The sequence below is a fragment of the Hyperolius riggenbachi genome, chromosome 1, assembly GCF_040937935.1.
Source record: "Hyperolius riggenbachi isolate aHypRig1 chromosome 1, aHypRig1.pri, whole genome shotgun sequence".
Classification (NCBI taxonomy): domain Eukaryota; kingdom Metazoa; phylum Chordata; class Amphibia; order Anura; family Hyperoliidae; genus Hyperolius; species Hyperolius riggenbachi.
The window spans coordinates 625,944,902-625,962,818 of NC_090646.1; the positions used below are offsets into that span (position 1 = coordinate 625,944,902).

The 17,917-nt window shown below is 43.7% G+C and overlaps 1 protein-coding gene across 6 annotated transcripts in view; it reads left to right on the top strand.

Annotated features, from left to right (window-relative positions):
* The window catches only part of ELOVL7 (ELOVL fatty acid elongase 7), a 162,990-nt gene that overhangs the window by 134,086 nt on the left and 10,987 nt on the right, over positions 1-17,917 (top strand). For all 6 annotated transcript variants that reach the window (XM_068271822.1, XM_068271823.1, XM_068271820.1 and 3 more), the window contains 2 exons: positions 12,726-12,916; positions 14,763-14,843. In XM_068271822.1, the coding sequence (XP_068127923.1) occupies positions 12,726-12,916; positions 14,763-14,843 (272 nt within the window). The remainder of the gene's footprint in view (positions 1-12,725; positions 12,917-14,762; positions 14,844-17,917) is intronic.

Here is a 17,917-nt window from a genome sequence, read left to right on the forward strand (position 1 = left end):
CCACGAGGCATATTACAAGAAATCAGCTAGTGTACCATTCGTCCAGGGTAATACACTATTGACAGTGACAGCATCCAAGTATACAAAGATGAACTTGCCTTTACATGTTAACCATGGATATCAGCAGGTATTGCAGCAGTAGGGAATGGAGGTGGGTGGCAGGCACAGAACAGAGAGAAGAAACGGCTATTTTGCATCTAGATGAAGCTTGGCGTTTCACCGTCCACAAGGAAACCTAGGTAAGTGCCTGGGGCCAATGGGTGTCGGGGGCCCAGCCGCCACTTTTTCTGACTCTTCTCCCATCTTAGAACCATGAGGAGGAGCCAAAGCCATCACCTTGCCTAGGGCCACATTTCATCTTAATCTACTTCTGCTCCCAAAACAGAGCAAAGGTTGACTACATTTCCCAGAATCCCTACATTACGGTAGAAAGCAACTGTGTACTTTTGGAGGTGGAGCTTTGTAGTTCACAAGAAGTAGGTGGTAAGCAATTACAACTAAAGCAACAGGTAAATAAGCTGGAGAGGTCTTATAAATGTCATAATATCCTTATGCACTTTAACCATCAAATAAGGAAGAAAAAAACGTTTTCAATTTTTCAAACTTTTCACTATCCTTCCAACAAGTGGCCATATCTAAAAAATGACACAATTTCAAAAGAAGCATGCAGCCACACTAAGCTAAAATCTCCTAGATAATAGCGTTCAGCCCACTATGGCCCTTATCCAGTTCACTTTTTCTCCTAAGTTTTGTCCTAGAGGACTTGCCTCCTTAAAACAGAAGGAAATTTGCAATAATTCAGCTATAAGTGAACATTTGTGGTTACCCACAATGCACACCTACTGAATATGCAAATTATCCCTTTTCGCCCTTGGTAAGCCAAGCAAGCATCCAGAACAGCTGGTGTATAGCAAGCCTATAGCTTTACATTTTACTCAGCCACATCAACCCCGCATGTAGACAGCCTGTTTCGGACTTTTGGTCCTCCTCAGTGCATGGCAGAGATTGCTATGGCTGTATGGGATAATTTTTTATCTTCTGTTTAAAATAACTTTGCACCACAGTTCTCTCTTGGTTGATCCGAAAAAACACTAGATAAGCCTTATTCGGAGATTAGTTAATAGTCTAGGCATTTAGCACTTTGGTTACCCCTGACGAAGTTTCCAATTAAGGAAACAAAACCTGTAGGGTTGTGTGTGGGGTTGTTAATATACATGCATTGTTAGTTTGGAGGAGAGTCTGAAAGACAAATGACCTTTATTCCCAACCCATTGTATCACTTTTTGCACTAAGGGGTAGTATAATCTGTTCAAACTATCTACCGTATTTTTCGGAATATAAGACGCTCCGGCATATAAGACGCACCTAGATTTAGAGGGCAAAAATCAGGAAAAAAAAATAAACTAAACCTAGGTGCGTCTATGGTGCAGGGGCTTCTTATGGACCTCTAACTCCCCAAAAACTGTCTTTATCTAAGCTACACTGCCCATCTATACTAACACCTGCTACACTACACTTCGCTTACCCCTGCTGCCCCCATCAACTACACATTACTTCACTAACCCCTACTACAACAACTACACTACACTATAGTATACTACACTTCCCTCACTAACACCTGCAGCCAAATTAAACTACACTACACTTCACTAAGTAACCCCTCCAGCCAACCCAAACTACACTACACTTCACTAAGTAACCCCTCCAGCCAACCCAAACTACACTACACTACACCCCTGCTGCATCTCACCTGATCCTGTCGCTGCGATCCTCCCCTCCTCCATCTGCCTGTCATCACCCGAGAGTCGCAGCAGCCGTCATCTGAGGGTCCCATTAGGTTTCATCAGCGGGTCCAGCAATCCCATCCAGTATCCCCGCTCTTTAAGTGTCCAAGTCGCCGGCTTCTCTTCACTGCAGCCATGCTTGTATGCAGGCTCGCGGTGATCACGCGGTGATTACGCGCTGCCGGGGCCGCCTTCCTCCATAGTTACGGCGTCCTCTTCTTAGTTACAGTGCCCCCTTCTGCGTGACGAGCGGCGCACGTGCACCTGACGTCATGCGTGACCCCGGCGCACATGCGCCGCTCGTCACACAGAAGGGGTCACTGTATCTAAGAAGAGGACGCCGTAACTATGGAGGAAGGCGGCCCCAGCATCGCGTAATCACCGGGTGATCACCACGAGCCTGCATACAAGCATGGCTGCAGTGAACAGGAGCCGGCGACTTGGACACTTAAAGAGCGGGGATCAGTCGGGGATACTAGATGGGATTGCTGGACCCTCTGATGACTGCTGCTGCGACATTGGATGACGGCGGACAGACGAAGGAGGCGAGGATCGCGGCGGCAGGATCCGGTAAGTATGTTATGGGGCAAAAATACCGTACCTTTGGAATATAAGACGCACCCACTTTTTACCCCCAGTTTTGGGGAAGAAAAAGTGCGTCTTATATTCCGAAAAATACGGTATTTTAACCCGAATTTATTAAGTTACGTTTTATTAACTAATCTCCGAATAAGGTTTATCTAGTTCTTTTTTCGTATTGCAAATCAGGTGTTTGCGCTGGGTCCGTCCAAACAATTTTTTTGTTTTTGTTTTGAGAAAAGGTTGTTTCATTAAATATCATCTTAAAATTAGTTTTGAGAATTATCCACTTTACCCCCGCGCGTACGTATTTCTCCGCCCCTTTTTCCATCCTTTAAAAACCAGGGACGGAGAAACACGTACTTTCCGCGTTCCCGACGCTGCCCGCGCTCCCGCTCGTAAACACGCCGCTCGCCGCTAGTAAACACGCCGCCGCCCGCTCGCCCAGAGATCAATGAACGGGAAAATCCATTCCCGTTCGTTGATCTAAGCCCCGCAATGATCAGCTGCTCTCCTATGGGCAGCGCGATCATTGTGAGAAAAAACTCACGTGTCCAGCCTCCTTATTCTTCCTCCAAGCTTCCGGAAGGAAGCTTGGAGGTCGCATTAAAACAAAAAGTTACTGTGGCCATCTTGTGGCCAAATAGTAAACTACACCCTACACATTTTTCACATACAAATAAATGACTTTTACACATAAAATTAACTCATTACCTCCCACACTCCCCATTTTTTTTTTTTTTTTGTAATTAAAAAAAAATTAAATTTACAATTAAAAAAAATACATAAATAGTTACCTTAGGGACTGAACTTTTTAAATATTTATGTCAAGAGGGTATAACACTGTTACTTTATAAACTATGGGCTTGTAATTAGGGATGGACGCAAAACTGAAAAAAATGCACCTTTATTTCCAAATAAAATATTGGCGCCAAACATTGTGATAGGGACATAATTTAAATGGTTTTATAACCGGGACAAAAGGGCAAATACGTTTCATGGGTTTTAATTACAGTAGCATGCATTATTTAAAAACTATAATGGCCGAAAACTGAAAAATAATTATTTTTTTCCCCACATTTTTCCTATTTTCCCATTAAAACACATTTAGAAAAAAATAATTCTTGGCATAATGTCCCACCTAAAGAAAGCCTAATTGGTGGCGAAAAAAACAAGATATAGTTCATTTCATTGCGATAAGTAATAATAAAGTTATAGACGAATGAATGGAAGGAGCGCTGAAAGGTGAAAATTGCTCTGGTGCTCAGGGGGTAAAACCCCTCAGTGGTGAAGTGGTTAAAAAATCGTAAATTATCATTTTGAGCTTTATTATATTAGAAGTGTTATCACTTTTTGTAATAATGTTATTTGTAGCGGAGAAGGAGGGTTTTAGGGTTGGGCATCAAGAAGGCGGTTTTAGAGTTAGGCCCCACCAGAGGGGGTCTTAGGGTTAGGCCCCACCAGAGGGGGTCTTAGGGTTAGGCCCCACCAGAGGGGGTCTTAGGGTTAGGCCCCACCAGAGGGGGTCTTAGGGTTAGGCCCCACCAGAAGGGGTCTTAGGGTTAGGCCCCACCAGAGGGGGTCTTAGGGTTAGGCCCCACCAGAGGGGGTCTTAGGGTTAGGCCCCACCAGAGGGGGTCTTAGGGTTAGGCCCCACCAGAGGGGGTCTTAGGGTTAGGCCCCACCAGAGGGGGTCTTAGGGTTAGGCCCCACCAGAGGGGGTCTTAGAGTTAGTTATCGGTTGAGGGAGGGTTCTGTGTGAGAGTAGGGTTAGGTGTAGTTGTATTAAAAAATTGGTGATATTTACCAATGTTTTAATATGCTTATCATGATGTACATATATTTTCTTTTTCATTGTTATAGATTATATTTTGCGGTTTTATTAGTTATTTTAACATATCTATTATTCAGTCAGAAAAAAAGTGAAGAAACTATAAAAATACAAAATATTGTCATAGACAATATCTTTAAATTTCGGCTATATTTTGTTCATCACGAAGGGTAACCTGAGTTCGCAATTTGATGAACCGACTCGCGGAGGGAGCGTTCGGATGCCAACGGATTCACCTCACACATACAATTCAAAGATCTGCCACCAAGCGAGTTACACAGCCCGCTACTGTAATTATATTAGGACTTCGAGAACACTCAGTTAACCCTTAACCTGGGTTTTGGGGCTGTCACTACCTGGAAAGTAGGTGTGTTTAAGGCAGGGTTATCTCCTGGCAGCAAGGTTGCCACCTCCAAACTCAGAACAAGAAATGTACCACTTATTAATAATCTGTGTGACTCCGCCCCAGATTGGCGCATCGCAAATCCGAGACTATATTCATAAGCGGCCTGGGACCCTGTATTAAACGAGGCTATACATGCCTATTCTATTGCATTCGCTCTACGCAGGCCAGATAAAGTGGTTTCTCTGATTCCTGATATCTAGAAAATTGTAATTTAGGTGAATGATAGAACTGATTTCTAGGTATCAGGAAATGTCATTTTTGTCTTGCTGTGCCAAACCTATTTTGAATTATTAATAAATTAAAGTTCTCTTTGTTTGAGTCTGAGCTTGGAGGGAACTTTTATCTCAGCCAGTTTGAGCTGGCTTGGGGACATGAGCTGTGTAGCCAAATGGCCCTGCCCAGGGGGGTTGGCCACGTGTAAAATTCTTTCCTGACCTGACACAGGATGTGGGTGAGGGGCTGTTGCTCTCAGTAAGAAGAGCAAAAGAAAGGTATTTGCGTTATTCTACACAGGACTGACAGTAATTGTGCAGGACCATACAAAAATCGTTGGCGATTGCGCACGACTTTCCGTAATGTTCGCCACACCGTTGTTTGACTTTATTTGCTACATGCTTGTTTCAGGTGAGTGATTCAGACAGACACTACTGATGCATGAAAGATCATCAGGATGCCAGGCAACTGGTACTTTTAAAAGGGAATATGGTCTGACCTTAGCAAACTTAGAGTAATGCAGACCTGGGAATCTGACCTGGGAATTACACTCACCCCAGAAAGATGGTCCAAATGCTGTACTGCCCTCACCAAAGGCAGTACATACTACTCCCACATAGAGACTAACTACAAAATTCTCCACCGCGCCTACATTACACCCCAAAAATTACATAACATTGATTCAAGCAAAAGTAATTTATGTTTTAGAAACTGTGGAAGGGTGGGAGACATGTCCCATATGTGGTGGTTTTGTCCGGTGGTTCAAACTTACTGGACGAGGATCACCGCACTCATAAACACAGCTCTGGGCACTGCTTTAGGCCCAGATCCAGGGCTTCTACTCCAGGGAGATAAACCTCCTAAATGGAAACACCCGTCTCATCGATTAGCACAACACATAGCAAAAATTGCCAGATCCCACATCGCAAGGCAATGGATACAGCAAACGCATGACCCATTACCTTGACTCTAACTCCCTATTTGATGACCTACAATCAGGATTTCGGCCAGGCCACTCCACCGAGACTGCCCTCACCAAGGTCGTCAATGACCTCACGCTTGCCAAGGCCGAAGGAAAATACACTATCCTTCTCCTCCTAGACCTCTTATCAGCATTCGACACTGTTGATCACTCCCTGCTACTCCAGTCACTGCAATCTGTGGGTATCCAAGACCGTGCCCTAGCATGGTTTTCCTCCTACCTCTCAAATCGCTCCTTCAAGACCTCCTTCAATGGTTCCTCCTCAACCTCCTTCCCACTTTCAGTTGGGGTCCCCCAAGGCTCTGTTCTTGGTCCCCTGCTGTTCTCCATTTACACCGCCTCCATCGGAAAACTCCTCTCCTCTCTGGGTTTCAACTATCACCTATATGCAGATGACACCCAGATTTACCTCCATACCACTGACCTCTCCACCACCACCATGGAGAAGGTATCCTCTGGTCTCTCAGCTATTTCATCGTGGATGTCTGCCAGGTTCCTAAAATTAGACCTGGATAAGACTGAGCTCCTAATCTTCCCGCCCCGTGCTGCTTCACCCCCCACTGACCTCTGTCACTGTCAATGGCACAATCATTCATCCAACCACACAAGCCCGCTGCCTGGGTGTCACCCTAGACTCGGCCCTCTCCTTCACCTCCCACATCCAAACCGTAGCTAGAGCCTGCTATTTCCACTTACGCAACATCTCCAAGATCCGGCCTTTCCTGACCCCAGACACTACCAAACTCCTTGTCCATGCCCTCATCATCTCCCGCCTGGACTACTGCAACTCCCTCTTGTCAGGCCTTCCTCAAAACCGCATCGCCCCCCTAAAATCCATCATGAACGCAGCAGCCAGACTCATCTACTCCTCCCACCGCTCTGTCTCCACAACTCCCCTACGCAAATCCCTTCATTGGCTTCCAATTCACTTCAGAATCAGCTTCAAGAACCTATGTTTGGCATACAAATCCTTACACAAGTCCTGCCCAACCTACATCTCTGACCTGGTCGGCAGATATACACCTGGCCGCCCACTTCGCTCCTCCAACGACCTCCTCTTAACCACCCCACGCATCTCGCACTCCCATGCCAGACTGCAGGACTTCACTAGAGCTGCCCCTATCCTGTGGAACTCTCTCCCGCTGCCCATCAGGCTCGCTCCCACCTTCAACACCTTCAAAAAAGCACTCAAAACTCACTTCTTCAAGGAGGCCTACATCAACTCAACACTACCCTAATCCTTTCTGCCAATAACTTCTTGATGCACCCCCTCCTTTTGTGTCACCAGCCCTTCCCTCTAGATTGTAAGCCTTTGGCAGGGCCCTCTTCCCTTGTGTATCATACTTGACTGTGTGCACTTTACCTAGAATTTGGAACTGGTAATTTTTTACCACTACCATTCCAGTTTATGATCTGGCATTGTACTATTATCTGCATTGTGTTGTGTATCTTATTGCTATTACCTGTATTGTTGTATCTATGGTCTGTTACCTGTATTGTTCTGTCAACCCTGTTATCATTGTCTGTAAGCCTATTTATTGTACAGCGCTGCGTAATATGTTGGCGCTATATAAATCTAATAAATAATAATAATAATAATAATAACGCTCTCCATCCAAGCGACTGACAACATCATCTTAGACATAATGATATCTGAAAGGACCCTCGCAATCATTAATGACACCTTTGATACCTTTATTAAAACATGGCAGCCCTGGCTGAGTGTCTCAGACTTAATTGGCCTCCGCTCATGTACCTTCTCACTATGATTGCCATTCTGTTGCTGGATTTAATGTACGAAAAGGATTCCATATTACAACTCTGCTATATTACCCTTCACATAGAATATGTGCATACCTGTTTTTTGTTATGTTCACGTTGACTGTTTACTTCTATATATATATATATATATATATATATATATATATATATATATATATATATATATATATATATATATATATATATATATATATATATATATATATATATATATATATATATATATATATATATATATATATATATATATATATATATATATATATATATATATATATATATATATATATATATATATATATATATATATATATAATCTGTCTTGTCCTGAAATGGACACTTTTACCACTGCTGTTAAGATTATCTACTAAAATTAATCAATAAAACTCTTTTGAAACTAAAAGGGAATATGGAAGCCCCCATATCCATCTCAAATCAGTTGTCCTTTAAAGCTGAATTATCGTTTGGGAGTCCCATGGACGCCTGCTTTGTCAGTGCTGTGTGAATGTTAGGCCCTCCTCCTGGCACTGTAAATGGTGCAGAGCAGGAAACCTTATGGGCCCTATACCACTAGCTGCAGTCCACTTCAAAAAGCGGATTGCAGCTGTTTTGCCGATCGCAACAGCACTGTGATTGACAAGTAAATGCTGTGCTTATTTTCCACTAGCGCACTTTTTTAAACGCAATCGCTGGCCTCCACGACTCTCGGCGCGATCACGTTTTATTCCTAATTGTGCATGGCACAATCACGGCGAGTGGAAAAGAGCCCTAAATGTGTAGGCCAAAGCTGTGATCCAGCTAGAGGGGCGGACCACAGCGGCCTTACCAGAAGTGCGTCTTGTTCGAGACACTCTTAACGTGCACTAGCCTCAGACGAAGCCAAGAATCCCTCCGTGAAATGGGCGTAAGGCCTTGCACCACAGGCGTCCACTGCTTCCTCAATGAAACACCATTTGCACATAGAGAAGTAGCTGACCAGCACTAATTTGTACGCATTTTGGACTTTGGATTTTCTATCACTTGGTTGTATGCTATTTTCACAAACCTCAATTAAAATTGCATAAGTGCCGAATGTCCGTTGTTTTGCTGCGTGCAAAGCTGTGCCGACAATGTTTCTGTCAGTATCTACTGTACTGCTAACAGAAAGTGGGCTCACACCAGGAATTCTAAACCCCCCACACTGCGTGGAATGCGTTGTGCTGAGGAAGGCTTGCGAGTCCTTTTAGGTCAAGTTTCAAAGAACAGTTTCTGAGCTCTGGACAGTAAAATAAATGGTTTCTGCCTCACGTGAACAGTTATTTTTATTTTTTTTAAAGTGATATCTTAATGCAGAATAATGTCCAGTAAAGTGCCAACATCTTCTGCAGCGCTGTACAGAGTGTCATTTTGTCACTTAACTGTCTTTCAGGGGAGCTCACAATCTAATCCCTACCGTAGTCATATGTCTATATATGTATCTTCGTCTAGGGCCAATTTAGGGGGAAGCCAATTAACTTATCTGTATGTTTTGGGGATGTGGGAAGAAACTGGAGTGCCTGAAAAAAAAACACACAGACACAGGAGAACATACAAACTCCTTACAGATAGTGCCCTGGCTGGGATTCGCACTGGGGACCCAGTGCTGCTGGCGAGTGCTAACCACTACGCCACCGTGCTGCCTGGGCTCAAATACTCTCATTTATGCTTCCCAAAAGTTGTGTACACTCCAGCTTTGATGTCCTTGTGTAATAATAAAAGCAGGTTTTCATTCAGGGACTCCTAGAATGCTGTCTTTGCACACTGTGAGGTAGCTGCAGTAGGAGGACCACCCCTCAGTAACACAAGCAATTACACTGCCCCCTTCATATGGTGCTGCCCTCCCCTTCCCTCTCCTGATATGCCTCCTCAGCTTCAGCTGATGAATAGCTGTTGGGGAGAATAAATGCGCATGTACGGGGGAGATCAGGCAGCTTAGGCTGACACTGCATCGGGGATTCAAGCATAGGTATAGTTAGCATAGTCAGGTTATGGACTCTTAAAGTGGCCACACACCTATAGATGGCAACTAGATTGACTATCGGATAGATCTCTCTCTGATCAGAGAGGGATCTTTTACTATCGCACACTGTACACAGATTTCTTTTTTTTTTATCGATTTCAGCATGAAATCAATTGAAAATCTGTGGAGCTACCACCTGCCTGGCTGCCTAGGTCCCCCGCCCCCATCTGTGCTGCCTCCAGCAGCACAGCTTTCACCTGTCTTCCCACTGACGTGTGTCCTCCGATGTCTAGAGACTTTTCTTCATGCCACAGAGCTGCTCCTTGTGTCTTCCTCTCACCCTGTCATGTGACATTAGTGTTTGACTTCACCTTGTCACATGACTGGGAAAGAAGACGACACAGGGAGCAGAAGCCCAGCGGCATGCAGTAAAGACAGCAGACACGGGAGGACCTGGGACAGGTAAGAATACTGCCAACACTCTGCATTGGTCATCACCAAATCATGCCGGGCAAATTCTAAGCAAAATCATAGGGTATCAGAGGAGGACAATGACCGCATTAGCAGCAGTGCAGACAGCAGCATCACACAGTCAGTGTGAAGCAGCGGTTTATCCCAACAGCATCAGGACGCGCTCAATGCAGTCTCAGCATGGGCACGGCAGGCCGATGTTCCACCAAGCAGGTGTGTGTGTGTGTGTATACAGGTAGTCCCAACTTCCGGACACCCAACTTACAAATGACCCGCCAACACGAATGGCCCAGAAATGTCAGTTTTATTCCGTGGAGACAAGTAAAGAACCCTTTTTAAAAAAAAAAGACGTTTTTGTGAGAATTTATTTATAAAAAAAAAAAAATCAAACTTTTTTTTAAAACGGTAAAACATTTTGCTGTGGTACGCTGAGGGCACAGGTAAACAGAAATGACAGAGGGGGAGCACTGGAGGCACGGGGGGGGGGGGGGGGGGGGGGATATAGATGAGGTGCAAGGGACAGAGATGGCACAGATGGCACAATTTGAGAACAGATTTGGGTTAAGAACGAACCTTCTATTCCGATCATTAACAGGGGACTGTAAACTAAGTCTCATACACAGTGACTTTTTTTATTTATTTATTTTTTTGCTGATGTCCAATACATTCATACTGTATTGTTTTTAAAATGGGAAGTCTTAGTTCTCAAAAGATTGCAGTAATTTGTTTATGGTAATCAACTGTGGCAAGCTGATTTTGAACTTCCCACTTCAGACAATACTAACAGCTCTTCAATTGCTGTCAATGGAAAATATGTCATTGCGAGGTGCGCTGAGCAAAGGTTGAACAGAATATGTAGTAAAAACAATAGTCTGCAGGACAGGTGTGCGCATGAGACCTCAGTCATGTGACTACCATTCCTCTCATCCTACAGGGATCCACACTATGATCTGGAACAACCCAGGCAAGGAATGCAAACTTTTGACACCTAGTACGCATTACTATTATTTTTTTAAAATCCAGGCCAGGTATTCTAGAGCACTCTACTTCACTAGTGTTCTTCAGAAAGGAGTGTGATCAAAGGTCCAGGAGTTGCTAATTACATTGAGTTCAGGGGCGTAACTACAGGGAAACAGCCCCTGAGACTGTGGGGGGGCCCTAACTACTAATCTTCCCGCCCTCCAATACTCCAGATCAGGTGTTTTCATGACTACACTTGTTATGGGTGTGAAGATCCTGATGGCCACACTTGTTTTATGACCCTTGCAAGATGGGCGCCCAGGCTGGCTGAGGGGCCATTAAGTAGAGGGAAGGGAAGAATTGTGAACATTAGATGGGTTCCATCAAAGTTTTACTGGGGGCCCTGTGGTTTGTTGTTACGCGTACGTTAAAAAGGGGCGCTGGGAAAAAAGGGCGCCGGGTTTTTAACGATAAGCATGGATAACGTTTAAAAATGTATTGTACTGTATTTCGTTTAAAATGTTTTTTAAAGTTATAAATCATTAAATAATGTGCATTAAATCGGCAATTGTAAAAACGTTAATCTTTCGTTTAAATACTGAAACGTATAATAACGTTTAAAATAAAAAATTACTAAGTAACCCTCCCTGTACCTACCCCTAACCCCTAGACCCCCCTGTTGATGCCTAAACCTAAGACCCCCCCTGTTGGTGCCTAAACCTAAGACCCCCCTGTTAGTGCCTAAACCTAAGACCCCCCTGTTAGTGCCTAAACCCCCCCTGTTGGTGCCTAAACCTAAGACCCCCCTGTTGGTGCCTAAACCTAAGACCCCCCTGTTAGTGCCTAAACCTAAGACCCCCCTGTTGGTGCCTAAACCTAAGACCCCCCTGTTGGTGCCTAAACCTAAGACCCCCCTGTTAGTGCCTAAACCTAAGACCCCCCTGTTGGTGCCTAAACCTAAGACCCCCCTGTTGGTGCCTAAACCTAAGACCCCCCTGTTGGTGCCTAAACCTAAGACCCCCCTGTTGGTGCCTAAACCTAAGACCCCCCTGTTGGTGCCTAAACCTAAGACCCCCCTGTTGGTGCCTAAACCTAAGACCCCCCTGTTGGTGCCTAAACCTAAGACCCCCCTTTTGGTGCCTAAACCTAAGACCCCCCCCTTTTGGTGCCTAAACCTAAGACCCCCCCTGTTGGTGCCTAAACCTAAAAGACCCCCCTGTTGGTTTTTTCGTTTAAAAATAATGTAAAAAAAAAATGTACTGTTTTTCGTTTAAAAATAATGTTTGAAAAAAAAATATTGTACTGTTTTTCGTTTAAAAATAATATTTAAAAATGTATAAATCATTAAATGTGTAATCATGAGAAGCAGTAATAAAACATTAAGTCTCCGGGCGCCGCTTTTAAAATGTTATTTTTCTCCGGCGCCCTTTTTTCCTATCGGGCGCCCATTAAACGATATTTATTATAGGAGTGAATGGCGGCGCCCGATTTGTCCACTAGCCTCAGGCGCCCGAATTTACTGTTACCTGTTGTTACGCCCAATGGTTGAGTTGATGCTAATTTCTTCCGCTTGGAGATGGACCAATCGAATGCAGCAGCCCTATTTCCACGCTACATAAATGTGTATAAAAGAGGCATCGAATATGCATCAACCCTGGATTAGTAGCACCTCGCTGACCTTTTTCCAGCTCTGCATATCCTCGGTACCAAGTAACCAAAAGGTCTTCTTTCCTTTGTAGATCCCCGTGTGGAGGACTGGCCACTCATGTCCTCTCCGATCCCTCAGACAATCATCATCGGGGCATATATCTATTTTGTCTCATCACTGGGTCCTCGGCTGATGGAGAACCGGAAACCTTTTGATCTGAAAGGCCTAATGGCGATCTACAACGCAGTGATGGTTATCTTCTCCTTATACATGGTCTATGAAGTAAGTTCATGCTAATGTTATCCAAGACTCAGACTTCAGTAAATATTGTTTATACAGCACCAACGTCTTCCATAGTACCAGACAGAGCTCAGAACAGACAAGAGTGGGTAGCATAGATGCATGAGTGGTAAACGCACAGTGCAATCAGAACATTCAGCAACACATAGTTCATACGAGGTTTAAGTAAAACTGAATTAAGAAAAAGTTAGAGGAACTCCAGTGAAAATAATGTAATAAAAGTGCTTCATTTTTACAAGAATTATGTATAAATGATTTAGTCAGCGTTTGCCCATTGTAAAATCTTTTAAATCCCTGATTTACATTCTGACATTTATCACGTGGTGACAATTTTACTGTTAGCAGGTGATGTAGCTGCTGCATGCTTTTTTTGGCAGTTGGAAACAGCTGTAAACCGCTATTTCCCACAATGCAACAAGGTTCACTGACCGGAAACTGCCAGGAGTACTACTCAGTTTCTTGTGGGAGGGGGTTTCACCACAATATCAGTCATACAGTGCCCCCTGATGGTCTGTTTGTGAAAAGGAATAGATTTCTCATGTAAAAGGGCGTATCTGCTACAGATTGGGATAAAATTCAGTTCTTGGTTGGAGTTTCTCTTTAAGCTATGGAGAGGGAAGGCTCAGCCTTCCCTGTCTCCTCACAGTCCCCACTGTCCCCTCTTTCCAGTGCTGTAACCCTCATTACAGCTGTTTGACCAGTTGGCTGTAGGGATGGTCAGAAATTACTATTTCTGATTCGGATGAAATTCCTTTTTCCACAAATGCGAATTACCACTACCGCAACATTCCAACACATTTCCGATTTCCACAGAAGAAAAAAATATTGTCTTTTGGAAAATCTGTAATGCAGTATAGTCTGACTCGAAATACTCTGTTGTATTAGACCAATCCCAGGATGTAAAAGTTTACTGCAGAAATGGGAAAACAGACATTTTAAACAAATCACAAGACAAACTTGGTAGTATCCTTGTGTTTGGTCTAAAAATACCTCAGAAATCCAATTTGCACAGATAAATTCTGCATTCTTGATTGGTGCAATGCTCCCGAGTTCTTTGACTGGCCTAAAGAGTTGCGGTAATGCGGCATTCCGACGGATTTCCGATTTCTGAGGTCTGATTACAGCTGTGGAAAGCCAATTTCCGATCGTAAACTCTGAAATTGGCATTTTGACTGAATTTTCTGACCATCCCCAGTTGGTTGAATATACGTTCTGAGCTCTTGGAAGGACTCGTTTCCTCGAGTCCTCCCAAAGATGGATGGGCTCCGTACTGCGCATGTGTTAGCGCGCACTCACGCCTGCATGCGCAGAAGGGAGCCGCTTGTCTTCAGGCACACTCAGGGACACACTTGCTTCCGGAGCCTTCTAAGGGCTCACAAAGGCAGGGTAACTTCCCTGGGGGACAGCGCTGGAACGAGGGGACAGGGAAGGCACTAAAAGATGCATAGCCTTGGGTGAGGATCCGACTCTACTACAGATTTGCTATGAAACATCAGCAGCACAGGTACATGTCCATTTTGTAGATAAAGTACAGTACAATTCCAATTCCGCTGTGAATCACAATGCATGGAGGGGGACACTCACATTGCGTTCCCGAAATAGCACTGTGTGGGTAAAAGGACTCACTGATAACTAATTATAGGCATAAAAAAATCTTACATAGCAGAGAAACCCACACAAAGGTCGATAGTTCAAGAAGTCATCCTTCATTTGAGACAATGAAAATAAATGTTACTTGTATGATTTTAGCCGGTTCCACTCTTCTGTGTTGTAAATCCTTTTATACTTGTTGCAAACTGATGTAACTTTGACGTTGTTCTTCTTCTAGTTCCTTATGGCTGGCTGGGCTACTGGATATTCCTACCAATGTGACATTGTGGACTACTCTAAGTCACCGCAAGCTGTGCGTGTAAGTATTTCATGTGTGATGGCAAGTGCCTCCAAGCACTCCATTGTGTGACCCTAGCGATAGTGTGACTAACCTATGTACGTACACACACTACATTTTCATCACCCAAGGCGATCATTATTCATCTATCTTTTTTGTAGTCTTATCAGAAGGGCGTGGCCCTCTCTTCTCCAGAGAACAGTCAAGCAGGATAATTGTACAGTCATTGGTCCCAAACGGTCACCCTTTATGATCACTAATGATCTTTTTAGGTGATTGAGCAACTGCACATATTTTTTGAGCGTTTTGGGTTTCCACGGCAAGGCCATGTCTGTTTCTTTTTCGAAGTGATTATCATTTAGCAGTTTTGAACAGAACATGGTAGGGGTGTGTCTTTTTCACTGTTCTCTGTAAAGCAAGATGAGAAAAGGTGTTGCCACTCTATAAATAGTAATTAAAACCCCGCCTCTCGTCTCCTCCCCTATCACCTCGTATTGTATGATTATAAAAGGCAAGGCTTCCTCACCTGTTTCTTGCAACTGCTGTTTATTGGAGAAAAATTTGCAATTCTTGTCATACTTCTGTTGTACGTACTTTTTGTCTTCTGAACCATGTCTTGTACATCACTACAGAAGATGGTGCTAAATCAAAATCAATAATGATTAAAGGGAACCTGAAGAGAGAGGTGTATGGAGGCTGCTATATTTATTTCCTTTAAAAAAATACCAGTTGTCTGCTGATCTTTAGCTGCCGTAGTGTTTGAATCACACACCTGGAACAAGCATGCAGCTAATTTTGTCAGATATTTGTCAGAAACATCTGTTCTGCATGCTTGTTCAGTGTCTATGGCTAATCGTATCAGAGGCAGGAATGCCAGGCAATTGGTATTCTATAAAATTAAATAAATGTCAGCCTTCATTTCCCTCTCAGTTCAGGTTCCCTTTAAAAAAAAAAAAAAAAAAAAAAAAAAAAATGTTGTGAGCGGTTAGGTGTGACGTATGCATAATGCGGGTATATGAACTGAGTCTTGCGGTTGTGGGTATATGGATCGAGTATTGCTGTCCCCGGCCAGAATAAAGTGGTTAATCCCAGATATCCTCAGCTTGACTTTATAGTTCCTCTGCAACGAAATGAAATTGTACAGATTGTACAGATGCATTGTTCCTGAATTCTGATCCGGATGACCTTGTGCACATGAGACTTCTGCAGATGCCAAGAGCTCTATACTCAACCAGCATGCCTGGACTGTCATTTATAAGTAGAACAGCTGTGACATGCAGTACTTTATAACGTTGACTAACTGTGTAATTTACCAGCACCCTACCCCCCCCCCCCCCCAAATCACACGAGAAACAAGTATTTAAAAAGTGTTCCTCCCTTCCCCCCCCAATCAGACATGAGAAATAAGTATTTAAAAAGTGTTACCCCCCCCCCCCCCCTCCCACAAGTACTACTTCTTGATAACACGTGCTATTTCTACACACAATATGGTGATCGACCCCCTTTAAAGGGAAGCTGTAGTACTTCTGTAAAATTAAGTATGAAAAATGTAAGCATTTTGTGAATTTGTGCACGATTTTTTTTATTAGGCTTGCCTGTGCACTGCTTTTTTTTTTTTTTTTTTTTTTTTTTTGCTTCCCATTGTCCCAAATTTACCCAAAAATGGTACAGGCACAGCTTTGCGGAGCGCAAAGTGGACAAGACGATCTATGAACCTTCTTATAGATATTCATTGCACAAGCGTTTTGTGGGCGATTTTGAAAATCGCCTGCTCTTGAAAAAAGGCCGGAAACGCCCTAGATGTGAACGAGCCCTCACTGAGCATACATAAATTACCTGACTTTATTCTGCGTCCATTAAAATGGGGAAAAAGCTTGTCCCTGGCTTTTGAAGTTGTACATAAAGCTTCTCACAGAGCACGGAATCCCTGGTCTCAATATTACCTGCAGAACCTGTCAGACCCCTAGCTGAGCAGGACATCCAGGTGGATCTTATCTTGTTACTCTGTGAACTGTAGTAACAGTCACAGGACTCAGAGCCACAACAGGAGCTAAGAATGGATTACATCTTTGCAGATCTGGATGGAGAAGTAGTTCAAGCCTGATTCACACACTTGACTAAACTCTGCAGAAATGGCCAGTCAGGGCCATCTGTGGCGAGAATCTAGCATTATAAAGCACTGTAGGAGGCACCCTAAAAAATACTTGATATCTAAACGTTAATTGCTCGTCTCAATGTTAATTACTTACCTGCTGAGCTGTGGGCAGGCTGTGGAAATGTTGATGGGGGGGGGGGGGGGGGCTAGCCTCGGCCAAGATTTGAAAGACCCTGCCACAGACACAATTCCGAGGGGGCAGAGCAATCGCCTGTCTAAACAAAGCGTGGTCTTTAAAGAAAACCTGAGCTGAAAATTAAAAGTCAAAATAAGCATACACAAGTCATACTTACCTTCCATGTAGTCTACTCCTCAGTGTCTTTCTCTTGTCCCACATCCTGTTTGTTCACTGTGATCAAGGGAATTTTCCGTCCTCCATTTTGAAAATGGCCATTACCCATAACCGCTTTCTGGTCAGCACACAGTTAAACTGTAACATCGCCCACTTGAGCCATAGGGAAACATGGACATTACCTGGTACATCAGTTTTCCTCTCAGCTATAACTGACAGCAACTGATATTTTACTGACAGCAACTGATATATTTCAGATCTGACAAAATATTGTCAGAACTAGAAGGGATTATTTTCAGAAGAAAATGGTGAGCTTCTGAGAGGAACTGATGGCAAGGTAACTATGTAATGTTCGTTTGAAGTTACCTCATGTGTTTATTTTAAATATTTTTACTCAGTACAGGTTCTCTTTAAAGGAAACCTGAGATGAATAAAATGAAAGCATTTACCTGGGGCTTCCTCCAGCTCCCTTGAGGCTGTGGGCTTCCTGGTCGTCTCCCCAGGCCACTCCTATCCTTCTCTGGTTGTCCCAATATATTTGTTCAGTCATGTATGTATGGCCAGGATGGTCAGGGGAGGATCAAATCAGTTTGGGGAGATGGGGAGGGAGCCCACAGCATGAAGGGAGTTGGAGGAAGCCCCAGATAA